Genomic DNA, 19,782 nt, shown 5'->3' with positions numbered 1-19,782 from the left:
CAATAGAGGTGACAACAGGGTGTCATCTATTGGGCATTAGCATGTCGAGCACTAGTACGTTTACCTTATATGACATAATGTGAATAAAACCTTGAATCAAATATAGAGTTGATGATTGAATGATGATTGATAGACGATGGTTATAGTTGTTGTCAAAATGACAACCCCAATCAAAATAATGTTAGCACAAAATGTCCGCGTAGTATCACAAACGAGATTGTTACCACAATGGCGAGATCGGGTTTGTCTCCACACAAATCATATCTTTGGAGTTGCCTAACTCTGCAAGAAGACTGCCCGTTTCTCTCACCCACCTGTCCCTCACTGTTTTATTTTGGAGCCGGTTTATTGTTACTGTATGCCGTATACTTGTTGATTATTGTATTCGATTATAAGTTCCACTCGCATTTGGATGAAATGCAGCAACAGATTGATTATTACGTGAGTTTGATAACGAAAAAAGTGAAGCGAGTGCAGAGAAATGAGGGTCGGCTGATGAACATGCAAGAGAGGACAGAGAAGCAGCTGATGAAGAGTCGGCAGGGAGTGCGGATGCTAGAGGCGCTCCGCGACGCGGTCGCTCGGGACGACATGGTTCAACTCCAAAAACTCATCCATCTCGCTGAAAAAAAAGCCAACGACGAACAGCTCCGCAGCAGCTTCCCAAGAATTCCCAAAGAAAAATCATAGAACATATTCTGAACAATTTATAAGCACTATCATGAATGTTTAGCAAGTGCGAGAGAACAAAATCGATCATAAAACAACCCTGGCTAGCGGTGGAACCCCTCGGGCATATCCGCTTGCAGCTGGCAGACACTTCGACGGAAAGATATACAGACTGCGCAGCTCCGTCAGGTACCCAATACATGTATAAAACATAACCTAATGGAAAATAACTTTGAAACCATTTTTGCGGTCAGTTTAATAAAATTTGTAAAAAAACAACGTTGTTCACGATTCTATTTATTATGGTCCAAATTATTATTCCGGTATAGACATCCTACCCCTCCTCCTATTGATATACATACTATGAACATATAGGCAGGTACCTCTTTATCTGTCACGAACGACTCACTTCATTCGCTTGCACATATTTCTGTAACACCAGCATAACATACACCTATAACATAAACCCTGTATGTACCTATATTTAACGTTCCCGAAGAATAAAGTTATACGTTATTGAAAACCACATAAAATCGGTTCAGTAGTTTCAGAGCTTACTTACCGCAAGTAAATATACAGACACGGTCGGTGGGATTTGCTTTATAATACCAATACTAGTAGGTAGGTACGTAAAATACGTGCTACGAAATGTGATATAAAAATCTTATACAACTGATCTATTTATCGATAACGTTTAAATGTGTGACATCCAAGCAGTTTATCCATTCGAGCTTAAAAAAGTAAATTCAAAATTTTATACATACTTGTAAGAATATGAGTTGCAATTTCTCTGGTACCAGCACAAAAGATTCTCCATGTCCATCCATCTCAGATGCGCCACTCAAGAGTTTATACAATAGAGCCACAGTTTATACAATAAATATTTCTGATTTCTGATTTCTGATTTCTGATTTCGAAGGTATCAGAATTGGACTTTACATGTTTTTGGTATTGACTAGTATTAACTCATATGCAATATGTAGAGTCAAAGTGTCAAGTCAACACTTTTTTTAGGCGCTTTTAGTGCAGATATTTACTTGTGACGTGACAGACAAGAATTCATCTTGAACTGCAGACAAGATTTTAGAATAATTTATGAATGGTGAAATATAAATGTGCAAAACACTATTTTCTACAGAGTTCTAGATGAATATTACGGAGATCTTGTCGAATGTTACTGACGTAAACTGAGTAAAACATTTTTTTTTTCTAAAAAATGTTTTCGTGCCTATCTGAAGCAAAAAGTTACATGTGTCTCTATAAAAGCTGTGACTATACAACTTTGATTTGATTATCAATTTTATTTTATAACAACAGGAGGTAAGGTAAGGGCGAGGTTATCGCAGAAAGTTTCAGGCCAACAAAACTGCTTGAAGCACCTTATAGGTAGTTGCAGTCTTTTTCCCCTGAACCGTAGCGCACGGCTAAAACAATTTCAGATAACTGAATCTGAATAGTATTAAATGTTGGCGCAAAACTCAGAATTGGCCCCTAGACACCGTCGCCAGTAAACGACCAGCGAGAACAGGCTCACTATCTTGCGATTAAAAAAGAACTTATGCAATACATAGACTTAAACCTATAGGACTTTCTGAACGGGGCAGCTGGTATCTTGTATGTGTAGATAACCACTACCGTCAGACTCCGTTTTACACCTACTCGTAAAATACTTCCCGCATACCGTACCACACAAATGAGCATTTCTATCCCTAACTTGAATTTTAGATTTTCAAAAAGTGATGTATTTCCACTCAGAATCACGAGCTCTTTCGATCCTAATACGAGAAAAAAAGGGTGTCTCCAAAATTTTACACATTTTATTGAAAACGCAACCAGATCTTTCTTGGTACTCATACAAACGGAAAGAGCTCGTGATTCTGAGTAGAAATAATATGAAAATTCCCAATTCTCAGTTAAAAGTTGGGGGTACAACTTTAAATAAAAATGCCCAATTGCATTTTATTTTATTATACAACAGCCCCTACTCAATTTTGTTGACTATTTAAATTTAAATTCAACACTCTACAGGCCGTAAACTTGTTCGAAACTAAAATGAGTAGTGGCGCTCCCGTACTAAATGTGTGGTCACCACAAGTTGTCGTATGGCAGCGACAATGTGTGGTCAGGTCACTACGAGTCACAAAATAGAACGTATAAAACGTTTCATGTTCCATCTACTATTAAAGTGGTCTATGCGTGTACGGGTGAAGTATGCATGAACTTAAAACGAATCTGCGACAGGAAGAGGCTCCAGTTAAAGTTACGCAATTAAGAGCAGAGTAAGCGGCGAGATTGCATCTGAACTTCTTGTTTTCCATTCCTAAAACTATCTTCATTACACTGGCGCTGTGTATCGCCGGACAATGTTTTGCCACATGTATCTGCGCATAATCACCGTGCTTACATTTACTTTAGAGATATACTGGAACACTTGGAAAGCCTCCAACTAACTGCAAATGGCGCACTAAGTAATATTAGGTATCTTTAGGTTTCTAATGTTTACGTGTGGGTACTATAGTAGAATTGCTTGTGTAGGTAAGTTTATTACTGTTATTAAAGTATTACGCTAGGTTTGTTTATTTTGTATTGGAAATGGGGCGCTTGCCACTGAAAGTGTTAAATTACGCGGAAATGTCAAATGATTGCGGCTAATGAGCGTTATATTGCATTACTAAGTATTTTTAACTATATTAAATACAACAAATAAATAGATTTTAAAAGTTGTACCTACATAGAACAGATTAGAAGTAAGTCAGTTAATCAAGTAAGTATATTTTTTATCATTTTAAGTCCTGCCTATGTCAAACGTTAAAGCCACCCAATACTTATATGGCACGTGAAAAATATTGCAGTAAAATAATTGCTAGATCAACTTCCCCATCCTGTCTCAATCATCAACTCATATGTCAGTCAGTAAAAAAATAGATTTGTCTAATATTCATCCAGCCATTTTACCTATAAACTCATTGAATATCTTTTACATAAACATAACTAACCTATATGTAAGCTTAGGTAAGCTAAGAGAAACTATGGGGCAAGGTCGACACTTGCAGGGAAAAAACAGTTAGGTAGAGATACATAAAAATATTAAATATTATACAAATTATAATTTTAAAGATAATCCTAATGTATAAAAAGCATTAACTTTAAAATCACTTCTGCAGAAGGACTTCCCTCGTACGGTGCCTCTTACCCCGGCTAATTGTTACAAAAGCATTAAATTACATAGCCGCGTTTACAAATTCAAACCTTAAACCCGCTTTAATAATATACTTACGAGTAATTCTAACCAAACACAAGCAGAACAAAAAGTTTTTGGCAAAAAAATCATTTTTGGTACCTACAAGCTTTTATCGCTGACTGTACTTTTCTTCTTCTGAAAACCCCTAACACAATTAGGTTGCGTTGTTTCATCACAGAGTTCCTATGACCACCTCCTGTCTCCATTATCAGATCAGCTCGATGGTACCATAATATTGCATTGTCACCCGACTTACATGTGTATTTTCAGCTCAATCGGAAACCGGGAAGTGGATCAAATTTAACTTGCAAGATTTGATTGCAGACAGACAACGGTCAGGTGAAAGTAAATAAAAGCTTGTAGAGTCTGTGCGGAAAGAGAAGAGTCGTGGAATGTATGGGGTCCAATACAATCCACGACTATTCTCTTTCCGCACAGACTCTAAAAAGCTGCAAGGTACGAATAAATTATTACAAAGAGAGAGATTAGAATAGAAATGCATTAAATTGGTACGAGCTAACTGATAGGCGGCGCTCACCGCAGCCTGAACAGAGGGGGTTCATTCCGTCGATGTGAAAGATATTTTCAACCCTATCACAACGGAATAAAGTGTAAAGTTATACATATATTTTACGTGTAGGTACAAATATAGGAAAGCAGAAACAGTGTAGTGTTTAATAAAACAAATATCGAGTGTTTTATTTTTATTTCACACAATTCACAAACACGATTTCTCCCATTCGTCTCTAATAAATTATCCTTATATTATCTGACACTCACTTAACTAGTTGTTAATTTTATTCCAAGCTTCGGTTTTAACCTAATTAGTATACAAAACACTTATAAGAGACTTAAATTACAGTTAAATAACAATGTTTTGGTTTTTCAGCTTTTAGTTTCAGCCTTAATGCCGGCGGCGAACAAATGAACAGTTAAAACGAAAACTTAACATAAAATTAACATACACAGCCACATGAAATTTTAACAATAATATCACAATCAAACTTAACAACAATTCAACGCTTAAAACTAGTTAACTTTAACGATATTAACAACGGCTTAACGTAAACAATAGTAACAATTTGAATACGTAACGATTATTTTATCCCCGCGAACAATGCCTTTGTATGTTACCATTCTGGATCAAGGGTTATATGTGGATGTTACCGTATTTACATATTGTAGATACGGATCGAGAAACGACCGGAAAAACGGTTAGCTTTTCCTGGTATATAACGCACAAACGTTCGTTCATCTATTGAAAATTTTAAAGCTGTGGTAGAGGATAAAAACATCGTTAGGCTATTGAAACAAGGTACTCTTAGGACCTTTATTTGACACTTGATAAAGTCATACGTCTGCGATATTTTTATCTGGCGTCTCTGATACACATTTGGTATATACAGGAGGCCTTATGATAGGACATCGCAAGCCGTATGTCTTTAATAAATTCCAAATAGTTGGTCAATCTTCTAACCTGCTTAACTTTAGCAAAAGCTAAATAGATTAGCACAAGAGAGTTCATAGCAACAAGAATTTGTCCCGACAACGTTTTTCCTATAAGTAAAAACATTGGCAGAAGAAATTAAGACAATCGTACAAATAAGGTGAAACAACAACAGGCACTTGATTTAAGGCACATCGTGATTGTCTCAAACAAATAATAAAAAAGTACAGTATCAGGCTAGCATGTGAACATTATTATTGTATTTTATGTGAATCAGAACGGTACTGAACTTATAGAAAACTATGGTTTAAATGATATTAGATAAATAAAAGAGTGGATTTTTTTTTCGGAAAGATCTCTACGGCTGTTACAGAGGATTAAGGGCTATTGTATGAAAGTTTAGTTTGAAACAAAACAAAAACTCAACTTTCGGCCAACAGTGAAATCAACAAACAAATTAGGGCATTAACAAAAACTCAACACTTTTATGATTAAGCAACAATGAAACAAAAATTCAACTTTTAAACGATTCCAGAAAAACTGAACTGTGGTCTTGATTAACAGTAAGTTGGTTAAGCCAATTTTGGTACGTGAATTTGTTAAGGAACAAAACAAAAAATCAACTATTTTGAACAAGAACTTTAACCCATTACACAATAAATAACAGCCATTGTAACAAATAACGGTGAAGAACAAAACGAGAACAGTGGAACAGGTAAAACAAAACAATGTGTAGTCAGACCAGCTGGCTACTACAACATGCAAAAATAAACAAAAAATCAACAAATCAAGAAAACATGAACAATAACGATTAACAAGTTACCTAAGGTTCTTAATTTAACAATAACTTTGGAGTAGCTGATGTAATGACAGAAGGTTAACTTGTAATTTGCTCAGTGCATTTGATGAGGGTTACAAGTTTCATCAACCGATTTACCATCAACGCATTATTTAACTGAATTTCAACATCAAACTTAGTTTCACAGGTAAACAATAATCGGAACAAATAACAACAACAGCTAATAACAGAGAACAGTAACAAGTAACGGTACCTACGGAATTAATAACTTAAGAAATCGAAACGTAGCACGTAGAACGCGTTATCAATTTTTTTTTTTATAAAATTTAAAACGCTGATGATTCCTAATGATTCGTATCAAACTTAATGAGTTTTAAAACTTATAAAAAACAATGCCAAAGAATTTTATCATTATTTGTGTCGTTTCCAAGCAAAAGTCTCACTTTGTCGCTTGCCATAAGGATGCTTTGACAGATTATTCGTATAAATATACAAGCAAATTTCGTCCTTATGGTAAGCGACAAAGTGGAACTTTTGAATAGACTTCAACACACTTAATTAATGATAATTTTTTTGCTAACAGTCTCAATGATGAAAACATTAAAATGCAACACAAAGTAACAATGGTAACATGAAGTCAAGAACTAACAACAACAACGATAACAGGGAAAGTAACTTGCAAACACAACAATGTGCACCGAACATTAAGGCATGTCAAATTTATCTTTTGAACCGAGACGTTCTTTCAAACTATTCCGCGTACCAAGTTATATCATGAATAACTTTTACAGAAATAAGTAGGTATGAGCTAACTCAGCTTAATCTAAGAACTCGAAAAGTTATAAATCTATTGTTAAAGAAGCTAACCTAAGAAACCTAAACTAGAGTAACCTGCTAATCTATCCTAAGTACATGTCTATAAAACTACGAATATATATTATTTTTTGGATAAAATCACTTTAGTTCACCTGAATGCGTCCTCAAAGTGTTGGTCGATAAAGGCGGTGATGGAAAATGTGTTTCTTTTTCGTACTCGTACGTTGTAATCCATTGTCGACTGGCAACATTGGCAACAATGAAATTCCTCAAATTAATTGAAAGGTTTTCCATTGCTTTTAATATCTGTAACAATAAAAAACGTAGTTTAATACACTGCATTTCATGATTGCTCGTAAACTAACTGTCTAATCTAAGAACTCGAAGTTATACAATAATATTTGTCAACCAAATGTGGAAGGTCTCTTAGGTTAGAGTAACCTGGTACCTAATCTATTCTAAGTACGGTCAAGATTATAGACACATACAAAGGACCAAAAATATGTATCCCGACCTTATTCCCATATTTAGCACTTTACCTTCTTGTCTATATTTAATACCTTGACTCTACATCTCTATAAAACTATAAATGTTTAAGAAAAACACTTTAACTCACCTATTTTAAGATCCTTAAAGTGGTGGTCGATAAAGGCAGTGATCGAAAATGTGTTTCGCGTTTCAATTGTAGGTATGTTGGATTCCGTTTTCAATCGGCAACATCGGGAACCACGTAAGAAATTCCCCAAATTAATTGGAAAGTTTTCCAACGCTTTCAATATCTGTAATAAGTAATAATATAAAACATAGTATATATAATTTTCTGCACGGGAAATGATGCCTTAAACTGCGGAATATATAGGCGCCATCAGATATATCGGAGCGACCTAGGTGCTCAAAAATACCTGAACAAGCACTCAAGCGCCGTGGCAATAGAGGCGTGTTCAGATATTTGAGAGCACCTGGACCGCTCCGATATATCCGATGACAACTGTAACATAAAGATACAATCAAATAGTTAACTCACCATTTTGAATTCTCTGAACTGCTTATACACCTTCGAAACTCGTTAAAACTCCACTCAGCTGTTACTGTTTCGGCTAATTGTTGAAATAATACTTCCACTTGTAAACTTTGCGATACATAAATACGGTTCGGCGTTACTGAACACTTCTGCCGGGGTCCTCGCGGACCCCGGAGACGTTAACTGTATCTATGCCAATTGTGAAGTGATTTGTAGGTGAGACCAGCACCCTTATATATGGGTCCCGGGTCCCACCCCGCTCCTGAGTGACCGTGGGAGCGCGCGCGCACGTGTACTCGCCGTTCCTTGCGTATGCGCACACAATGCCTCCCTTTTCTTTATGCGCATTGATTTCGACCCCTCGATCGTCTTTCCATCTATCTATGTTTACCTGTACTTGCTTAGGGGAGAAATCTCGCCTGGTGGGAACTGCGCAATACTCGTAACTGAATTTGAATTATTGTACACGGTAATCATGTGATTTTATAAGAGGGTCCGTAAGTCGCTCAAACTTTCGCACGGTGAAGTCATTGTCATGTAAATAATATACGTTACGTACAATAATAATATTTCTGGAAGCTGGCTTTAAAATTAATTTGACGTTATTGGGTAGCCCGGTAATTATCCATATTTTTAAACATGTGGTGGTAATTTAAAATCAACCCACCAACAAACATTCTTTCATTTACCTACCTACCAAATTAATACTTATCAAATATCTTTTTTTTTGTTGTTATGTTACCATTTTTTTTACCACGTCGGTGATTATTACAAGCATACGGCCCGATTGATGATAAGCAGTCACCGCAACTTATAAAGACTACTCCAGGGGTTTAGGTACATATATATGCGAGTTTCCGACCCTATTTACTTATTTAAATAATTAGTAATCAGAGTACTATAAAACAATTTTTTTTAGTCGGACCAAGCTAATTCTGCATACTTCCAATGTTTTCAACCGTGTATAGAAGGACTCTAGGTAAGATTAATACTATTTAGTAGGTAGGGGAGCGTGGGGTAATTGGAGAAGACGGGTAATGAGAGCCACATATTTTGACTAAGGTGTAGAGTTTGTGAAGTTAGGGCTTGTAGAGTTAGAAGCTTGGCTCTACAAGAGATCTGATAACTTTTTGTCAGTGCGAGCCTTATGGTTTCGTCTTGGCAACATTTTACATGAAAATGTTTTTGGTGGGATACATATTTCATAACTAGGTTTGGTTAATTGTCAATGTAATGTGTATGTTTGTAATGTAATAAACTATGTAAAGTGAAACGTAACGTAATGCAATTGCCATTCCTTCGTTACATTCCAATTTCTAAATTTTTCATTGCATTCTAATCAATACACTGACATTAAGTAATAATATCATTACATAACTATTTAATTTAATTACTACATATAAGGTACCTACTCATAGCACTGACTCATAGTATCCAGTCCAGGTTAAAGCTTGCTTATCATCGACACGACGATAGACCAAAGTTAATAAAATAAATAGGGCCATCCCTTCTGACACCGACATTTGAGCATACAGTAGATAAAATATATTTTAATAAAAATAACTTTTATTATAAAAATCCGTTTCTCCATTATTTTGCTACAATTCCTTTGCCACCTGAAAAGGTAACTTGTAATTTGTAAGAATGTAAACACCGTGTCTTGACAACTGTTTAATCGTACCCTGTGTGTTGGTCCTTTGTCGACCCACGTCAATTATTTTACTGTCCATTTTATTAAACGTTAGGTGGAAAGTAAAAGTGTTACTCTATTTAACCCATTGTCCTTAAGAAGTTAAAACATTGCCTGAAAATAAGTAAAATTTACTAAAAATGCGAGTCTTATGTTAGTTATGTTATATTTATCATGTCTACAATATATGTTTAAGCAAACTCTTTTTGTAACTAAATACGTAGGGTGTGATTCCATAGCTGCCTTTTCGCTATATAAATTAAAAACAAACAGTCTATAGGTACCTATAACAACTAGGTATTTATTGTCTACAAATAATCTTATCCCATAATACGAGTATCCAAAGTCTCTCTCACTAAATCAATAAGAAATTCTAAAGCATGAAAGGTGCACAGAACTCACAGCTGTGTAAAAATCAAGGAGGGTCCAAACAGCTCGCTAGGTGTGCTCGTGAGCTTAAGTCATTAATTTGCAAAGCACAAAGCCTAACGGGCTTGCTAGGCGATTGACTTGCCCAAAGTGTTTTGCTGCCGAACAAAAGATCTTTTCAGGCTACCCTCCCGCTACTGCGAACGTGCCCGGGTTAAAATAATGAGGCCTATAATTTTATTAAGGAAAAAACAACACTTCAAAGTTGACCCGTTCGTTCAGTTGCTTGGTTGAAAAATGTTTCATCAAAATTAAATTAACCGTACCTGGTTTCTTTTCGGTTTTGGGAAGTGTTTGAGGAAATTAAAACGATCTTGGGCTTAAAGGAAACAGGAAAAATAATGGTATTTTTATATAAAATGTAATATCAAAAGGTTTATTTTTATAAAGTAACATTAACAGAGCTTTTATGTATATGCATTTATGACACTTCTAGGCTAAATAGCAAACCGCAATGCATTTTTATAGCTATATACCTACACGCAGACTTTATTTTCAGCTAAGTTAATACTATAATTAGTTTAATCATGCTCATCAATCATCATAAGGGTGTTTTAAGGTAGGTACTTAATTGTAGACATTATCTAAGTCGTTTAAGCAATTTTCAAAAAACTATTAGATATCCTTTGTCATTATCCTCTATAGAGAAACCAATTACATTAGAGAAACTAATTATTCATTCAATGATTACTCATTAACATTATATTCAATTAAGCTTTCCCAAAACCACAATGCTTTATTACCATTCTCAAAAATAACAATCCTATGAAATCAAACTCATTTCACAAAACGACTACTCGCACGACTTCATATATTTCACCCTTGATGAAGAACAAATTAAATGTTAGGTAACACCGCCCGACCGAAACGCCAAATTTTGATACGACGGAAGGAATCAACCCTTTTACCTGTTTGAAATACTTCACAACGCTGATGTCGGCTACAATATCATTATTTAGATTTTTTTACTTTCGATACACCCACGTGCTCTGTTTAAAATTTAGCTAACTCTCACAACATAAAGACAGTTTTATATCGCAGACTTTTAAGAAAAGCTTTACTCGTACTTTCAAAGCTATTTACAAGAAGCTGTTATACTTAAAGAATAGATATTCCCATAGGAAAGAGTATTTTCTTCATTATCTATTAATAAGGACGCGAATCGATAGTCCTGCGGTGAACGGCCAGGTGCAACTGCATGCACCCGATAGCCGCGGTTTCTCACGGTTGCACAATTGTACGATTACACCCTTCCTCATACGAGTACCTAAGATCTCGAAGTATTTGGCTTTGTGTTTGAACAAATCCAGAGTTAACCGAATTTTGGGACAACCCTGAGCAAATGACAGTAAAAATAATAAAATTTCTTGGCTAAGTTACTTGTTAAGCAGAAAGCGAAACAATTTTATATTAAGCTATTGTTATTTAGTTATTAATTTCCAGTCTTTTGAATGCATTTACTAAAATGATTCAAATACCTTTGATGCTCATCTTAGAATAAACCTAGTCTAGACGAAGATGACAAAATAATCATCCATTTTAATTGAAAACTGTTTTTGTCAACGTTTGCCGAATTGAACAAAATTAGAGGTTTATTCGTTGTTCATTGGAGATTACACTTTAAGATTCTATAAAGCAGAAATATTGTTAGTTGGTTTCAATTTTATTTTTAAAATTTAAATACAACTTTAGAAGCAATAAGATTTAATAATTAGGTAAGTCTCCTTTCTATCTGTCCCACTGAATAATGCCATCCATTTAGATGGAGTATTTTAATATTTTACCTTTAATTAGATACATTTTCAGGTAGATGTCACACCTTGTCACCGCAGGAAATGGAAAAAGAAAGGCACGTCAGGATCGTTGCATGGTTATCCACAAGCTACCCCTCTGAAAACAAGTACGTGAACCTTCTCGAGCATTCTATGCATATGTAATATAGGTACCTAAGTTCCAATCATGTATGTAGGCATTGGAACTTATCGACATTACCTACTTTAGCAACGTAAGTAAGCGATATAATTGTTAAAGCACACAGTATTGTTGTAAAAGTGTAAAGTAGTCGCACGTGTGCCCCGGAGCGAGACTTTCCAATGAGTTTTGTTAAGATTCCTCAGCGCACGCCGTAGCGCGAGCGCCGGTTCTCAATTATTCACGTACACACCCGCTTTCTGGCCCCGCTTCTTTTCATAAGGGACAAAAGCGGATTCAGGTCGTGGTAACAACGGAAAGATTGCAAAGGACGTACGTAGCGTATAGGTAAGAGAGGTGAGCTTTTAATATTAAGCGCCAAGAACGAACGCGGCCCAACTTTATTACACGATACCGTCACATGCAAACGACTATGTATAACCTAGATAATATATTCCTCGTAACAGCCTGTTCGGGTTTTGTTTTATATTCGGGAAAGTATCTGAGAATACAGAATGGAACGTGGGTGTTTTATTTCGGCATCAAAGTGTCGGACGGCGGGGTCGTGTTGTGACGAGAGTAAACGTCACCGGCATTTTCACCTCACGTCGAACGGGCTAACGGAATGGTGTAGGTAATAGGATTTCTTTACACTTCCATTGTTATATTTTAAGGAACTTAAACACATTGTATATTGATTGGGTGACATAAATGACATTACCAATCGTATTTCAGCCTGAATGTCCCACCGTACAGGCCTCACTGGGTATAGTCCCACCCACGCTACCCACGCTAGTCAAATTAAAATTAGGAACTTAATTTCACATAAATATACGTGTACTTGCTTGCCAATACCACGAGTAAATACATACCTACTTAATATTTAACCAATAAAGATGAAGGAACAGAGTAAATATCCTAATGTCTTATATAAATTCTAATGGTGGTTGTAACTATACGTTATATGACATGAAATGCTCCTTCGACGTGTTTAGGCTGTACAGTATGTCAAAATATCTATACGATTTTATCCTATAGGTGCTTATGTACCTACTTTTTTCCATGCCAAATTCCAGAATCGCAAAACGTGAAGATTGCGTCAGTATTTCCCCCAAATAGTTTTACAGTCCGACCTTCATATAACATCGGGCCGGGGAATATATCACAAGTATCACAGTACGTCTCAATATGCAATAAAAACGGGTAACGTATGCGACCTCAGATCCCGGATTTTTCGAGAGCACACCTGAACTAGATTACTGTATCCGTGCTATAAAAATACCCTCGTACCCTCAATCCTGTCCCCCTAAAAAGGGCGAGCGTGAAAGGGACCCTCAGGTTTATCCCATACCTACGGCATACGGAGGAGCTGACAGGATTTTCATTGTAATTTACATAAACAGTTTTGCGCGGGACCCTCCAGGGAAGGCGCCTACCGATACCAAGTAATCGCACGTCCGTTTTACGATTAAGAGTGTTGTAGTCATCATTCAACGTAATTTTAAGACGATTCTAGAAAATAAGAGGAGTTATAACAGATTTGTGAAATTGACACAGATTATGTACCTACTATGATGTATTAGCATGCCATATTGAAATATAAAAAGTTACATTTAGGTATTCTAGCACCCAAATAGCTATAACCGTTTAAAACGGGAACACATTTGTTTTTGTAGTTAGTTTACTAATGTAAATGACAATACCGTTATAAAATTGATCCGTTTTTGCGGGTGTTAGTGTTTTCCCAGTTAATCACTCCACCTAATGACTACGTCTATTTTCTACTACTAATTTTATTTTCATTTCCTTCAACAAATAAGTACTTCGAAATAAGATTCCCTTTTGTATTTACTTAACGACTTACCGGTAACACAATGATCAGGATTTATTTCCGCTTATAAGAGTAATTTAATTGTAGACTAGTAATCGTAGTCTTAATGAACAATAAGAATTATATTAAAGTATCCCTTAAGTATTCCACCGTCCTCGCAAGTTTAGTGTCCGGTACGTGGCTATCCACTTATTCCAAATGGATTAGTTTCCGCAGCGTTGAGGTATTTACGTCAGGTCGTAAACAAAAGCCTGATTCCGAGCATCTGCTCATTGCGAAACAAATTTTGGGTTATCATTTTGCAATATAAATTATAATGACGATTCTTTTTTTGTAACATTTGATAATCGTAAACTGATTTTAAGTAAGTTTAAAATAATTTAAAACCAAAATAATTAATAATATTAATAATAATTAATATTAATAATTTACCAAAAGGAGCTGGCTAAAGGAGCCCCATTATTCGGTTACACATATTTTTCAATTGTTTATTTGAGCGTAAAGAGACAGATATTATATGTATATCACGTAAAATATAAGGGGCCTGCATGCTTGAGGCGAGACAGACAGAGGGGGCGTGGCTGCCATATAGGTAATTTAGTGATGTCATGGAGCACCGACGTCGTGGCAAAATTGGTACATTTTGCGAGACAGATTTGTCAAATTTGTGTCATGCCAAAATGCCAAATTTGACATTTAGGTAAACCCAGACATCCACATCCATCAGTGTAGAATTGGCCTGTTAGACGACACGTCACACCTGACCTATATTCTATATTGTTAGGAGAGTCTGATATGGGATGAGCTGAGCCATCGAGAGCGAGTGTTCGTTTCATCCCGGCCTCTGTAATGGAGAAACGGGGGATTTGTATTATCGTATATTATTATATTTTAATGAAATAATAATACCTGTAAAATCTTTATTACCTGCGTTTTAACGTGGAACACGTTCGCATGATATTTTGGTAAGTACAAGTTTTTAATGTTAAAATGTAGTTTTCAGATGAAAGTGTCAAAATTAATAATTTACGAGACAGCGTAGATACTGTAAAATGTGCCTACTTTGCTCAATTTTGAAATTTATTTAAATTTTAAAGTTATTATATTGCGGTTAGTATGTTGATAATGTTAACATATATGCCAATTTAAAGTAGACCATCACTACTACCATGTTTATAGAGGTACTATCCCACTATCACTCGTACTATCATGTTTATAACGCATTAATAATAGATAAGGTTAAGTTTTAATAGGGTACCTATCGCGTTTTTTGTATGATTTTGGACATTGGAATTGGATTTAATGCTATGCTGTAGACCATGTAGAGGCCTATCGAGCCGACAGTCGCGTTGTCTAAGGCTCTTAAATAAATGTAGATAATTTTAGACAAAAAGCGTATCACATATGAATAGTGAGATAAACTGTAAAATTAATTAAAGTTTAGGTACTTATGACTCAAACTACGGTCAATTCTGATTAAGTACAATCGCGAACTTATTCTCTAATAATATAAGTGAATCTGACGCTAAAACCAATAATTCATCATCGGTAATTGACTTATCTCCAGATCAATAATACTGGCATTACTGGCTCGATGTCTCAGGGCTGTAGATGATGGATGTTCTGTGGATGTGTCGCGTATTCCATCAATCTGTGCTGATTAACGTATTTATATGGTAGAAAAGAGGTATTAGTAATTCTTTTCAGTTACTACGCTGACAGTCTGACAGGATATAGATATTAATTATGTATTACCAGTGTTATGAGCACGAATATTTCTTCCTGAGTTATTAATATTTTTTTGTGGCTTTCCATTAGAGAAGGGTCCTTATATGCTTCATGTGCATGGAAAGCTACACATTATTTCATAGTCTAAGATCCACAACAAAAGCCTTATTGACCTTACTTTGGTAGGTATATACTTACTATAGTTCGTTTTTTTAGCATTAGAAATAAAGTAAACAATCTTGATGTGACTTTTAATTGTAAAACACATTTTAAAAATAAGTTTCGGTAAATATGTAACAATTATGAGTCTAATACGATCTTTTATAGTCTTCTGCTTTCATAAGTAATAGTAATTGATTTTGCAAAAGTGTTTTTCAATTAAAAGACATGTCAAAATCGCTTACCTACTTTCAAGTTCTTTCTAATGCTAAAAAAAACGAACTATAGGCCGATTAGTGTGCGTGAACTAGGCTAAATTTGTCCACGACGAAAGTGCATGAAATTCTTCTTGTAATTCAAGAGAAAGTGCATATAAGTAATACAAGATTTTTCGTTGTTATAATTTTTCTGTCAACCTTCTGGATCTGGATACAATATTGCATCGATCAAAATACGATTAATATATTTTTTTTTATTTCATCAACTTACCAATGTATATGCAAAATGCATAAACGTATGAAATTAATATTCTTTAAATCAGTATCACACAAATCTAACTATAGTATTTTTCACATAATATAGCTTGGGTACGGTGACAGACATCATCTCAATACAAATTTGCGTTTGAAGGTTGTAAATTGTATGGAGATGACGGCTGTCACCGTACCCAAGCATGTGAAAAACATTATACAAGCATCGGAAGAGTTGAAAGTTAAAATAAACTTTATAATTACTTAACGGTGCTCAGAATAAATAATATTCTTATATTTCTTTATCCAGATTATATCCAACGCAGAAAATCAAAATAACTCTTATCCGGACAGCTTTCATTTTACATTTAATATCGTTGCAATTAAACCGTCCAGAGACAAAGCTAATGCAGCTAAACGTTTTCATAAGCAGAGCTGCTATTTATTATAGCTCCGGGATTTCACGGTGGCTAGCTCCAGCCCGGTTATATGGGTGCTCATATTTTGTGCTTCCTTTAGAAATACGTGCATTAGGTATATTATTTGTATTGTGTAGTAAGAACACTATCATCGTATCGACAAAAAAAAACCTCCTTGAAATTGGAGAAGTCGCGGTAGTTATAATTAACCCAACCAAAAAATCCCAATAAGAGTTAGGGCAGGAGTATCGTTTTTGGCCCATTGGAATTTTAACGAATTTGAATAGGTATATTAACTATTATTTATTTTTCTTCTTGAGGATTTAAAGCATTATAGGGTAATGAATAGAGTTTGTATTCATTTATTTAATCGTTACGGTTATTTTATGTAACTGTTTAATAATTTTGAAGCTTATGTTATATAATAATGTCGTTATTCATAAACGGTTGCTAACTTAATCAGTTGATGATCAGCGTTTGTCCCTATATGTCGTTATGCCATAGAGGCGGACAAACGACGATCATCAGCTGTAGCTGAAGTAAATGGGTATAGTGGCCAAAAACGGTACTTCTGCGCCACATGAGAAAAAGAGTTTTGTCGCAGATTTAAGCAAAACATGTGGCCACACCTGCTAAAACCCAACCATTTATACCTACCCGCGGACACCCTGGGGCTACCGCGAAAACCGAACTTCGCAAATTGCGGGCATTTTTCTCTGTCACTCTAATCACGCCTTCATTGGAGTATGCCCGCCCAAGAGCATATAATACGATTTTCTATACCTAGATATTATTTACATTTGATTATACGTACAATACTACTACAACTAACATATCTACATAGCTAATGTTAGTTTATAAGGCATTTGTAAGTGTAAGTGGCATCTATCGCGTTGCCTGTCAATAGGAGATCTAAATAATAGATAAAGCTAATAATAATTATTTAGTAACTAGGAGCGGTCATAGAACTGAAACATGTCATTATGAATGTCAAATTTCTATGAAAATATGACGTTTTTAATGACACGGCCCCACTTTCTTCTGTTTAAGTCTGTACAAAGTTAGCTTGCTCTTGGGCGGGAGTAAAAGAGAAAGATCCCCGCAATTTGGAGAAATTCGGTTTTCGCGGTAGCCCCTCTGGCATCGTGGGAATCGGGCGAGGTGCAAGGTGCGGCTGCAATTGCCTCCCCAGCTGCCTAGACATCGGAATTGCGCGATTTCGGCGCTAGAGCAAAAAGGCTTCTACGGTTACGATGCGGGATGTAGAATCGGTGCTTTAGGGGCCCGATTCGGATTTTGAAATAGACATCTATAAGATAAAAAAAAAAAAAGAAGTGTCTGAAATATTATTAATATAATTTTTGAATAAACTGTAATGTATGACGTGCTAAATGTAATGTATATTACATGGTCAATAAATTATCTTATCTTATCTTATCTATCTTTTAGACATCACTACAGATCGGTAACTCGTGGCATTTACGTAGCACTTAAAAGATTAGTGATGAGCACACATCGGTAACTCGTGGCACTTAGCACTTGACAGTTTCTAACAGACTAGTGATGTCACAATGTTCTTCCTATACGAGTCGAGAAAAAGAAACCACTAAAAAAAGGAATTAATTAAACTAATCTTTTAAGTGCTACCTAAATGCCACGAGTTACCGATGTGTAGACATCACCAAGATACGATAACGATATGTTTAAGATCTAACCTGTCAAATTTGACATTTGCGCGATTCTGGAGATACTCTTGAACGATTTCCACAAGATATGGCTTAGAGATCCAATTCACATCTATTAGATACCTATCTAATTCTAACGTAAAAGTGACATTGGTTGCCCGAATTGCGCTGCAAAAGAGAACTAGTTGAAATCTAAACTATAACGTATCTAGAATAGATCTAGTACGTGTCGTCTCTTGTGAATATCTTGAAGTTCGAATACGGCAGTTAGTGTTATTTCTTTGCGCCCGGCGTTGCGAATTGCTTCATTATGCTTTTACTTATCTTTGAAAACGTTCAATACCTGTCATATTGATGTGAATGTATCAGATGTGTTCAGTGTTCAGGCAAGTGTTCGTAAGAACTATACAAAGCGAACGGTAATATAATCTGTGGTTCACGGTGTAGGAATATGATACAGACAGGAATGACAGGATATTAATGAATGTCGTAGTTCTTTGGCAAGCCATTTTTATAAATTGAAGAAAAAAATCAGACAAAACCAAAAAGCACATCCTCACATCGGTATACCTACTTAAATTACGTATTGAACTTGTTGAGTGTCAACTACAGTTGAGTGATTTTACGGTGTGTTTAAAATTTAAAGATATAAGTGTTTAAAGATATAAGTTTATTCTCTACTATTTACCTATTTAATTGGTGCGCGACCATATAATTTAAAAATCTTAGTACATAGATTCCGTTTAAAAAGTGGGGCAGTGTCGTTATAAACGTCATATTTTCATGGAAATTTGACATTAATAATGACATAGCCACACTTTGTCATTGCAAATGTCATGCAGATTTGGCTATAGGTTCGACTCTAATACATTTTTACTAATACATACTACATGTTTCAGTTCCGAGACCGCTCCTAGTTACTAACTAATTGTTAGTAGATTTATCTAGGTATTATCTAGATCTCCTTTTGACAGGCAACGCGATAGATGTCACTTATAAAGGAAGGTCCGTATTACAAATACCTTAAAATAAACTAACATTAGCTATGTAGCTATGTTAGTAGTAGTAGTAGGTATGTACGTATAATCAAATGTAAATAATATGTAAGTATAGTAAATCGTATTATATGCTCTTGGGCAGGAATCGGCAGTTGCCCTGGAACTTCCGTAACATGACACCTACATATCGGGATCATATAGAGATCGAAGCACAAGGACGCTTCGGCGAAATAGATTGAAATGTTTGGGAGCAGAAAATAAACACGTTAGGTATATTGTAGGTACCTACGTGTGATATCAATCTACAGATCTACAGATTATTTCAATGCTTTTGTAATAATAATAGGTATAGCATAAACTGTTTATACGACAACGGTTTCACTCACTTGAATTTTTAGTCGCTATTGGCGACATGTTTCGGGCCCTTCGGGGGTCCTTCCTCAGGCTCGAGTGCTCGCGGCGACTGCAA

General features: G+C 35.6%; 2 protein-coding genes across 2 annotated transcripts in view; one reads left to right on the top strand and one right to left on the bottom strand.

Moving 5' to 3' along the window:
* The window catches only part of LOC134649573 (alanine--glyoxylate aminotransferase 2-like), a 393,462-nt gene that overhangs the window by 341,824 nt on the left and 31,856 nt on the right, over positions 1-19,782 (bottom strand). The window lies entirely within an intron of this gene.
* LOC134649881 (uncharacterized) lies at positions 148-948 on the top strand. Its single transcript, XM_063504714.1, has one exon. The coding sequence runs from the start codon at positions 229-231 to the stop codon at positions 688-690; it is 462 nt and encodes a 153-aa protein (XP_063360784.1). The 5' UTR covers positions 148-228; the 3' UTR covers positions 691-948.

The sequence above is a fragment of the Cydia amplana genome, chromosome 7, assembly GCF_948474715.1.
Source record: "Cydia amplana chromosome 7, ilCydAmpl1.1, whole genome shotgun sequence".
Taxonomy (NCBI): domain Eukaryota; kingdom Metazoa; phylum Arthropoda; class Insecta; order Lepidoptera; family Tortricidae; genus Cydia; species Cydia amplana.
This window is presented reverse-complemented; position numbering and strand designations above follow the sequence as displayed.

Coding starts and splice junctions, on each gene's coding strand:
- LOC134649881 (XM_063504714.1), top strand. CDS start 229: ATGGCGAGATCGGGTTTGTCTCCACACAAATCATATCTTTGGAGTTGC.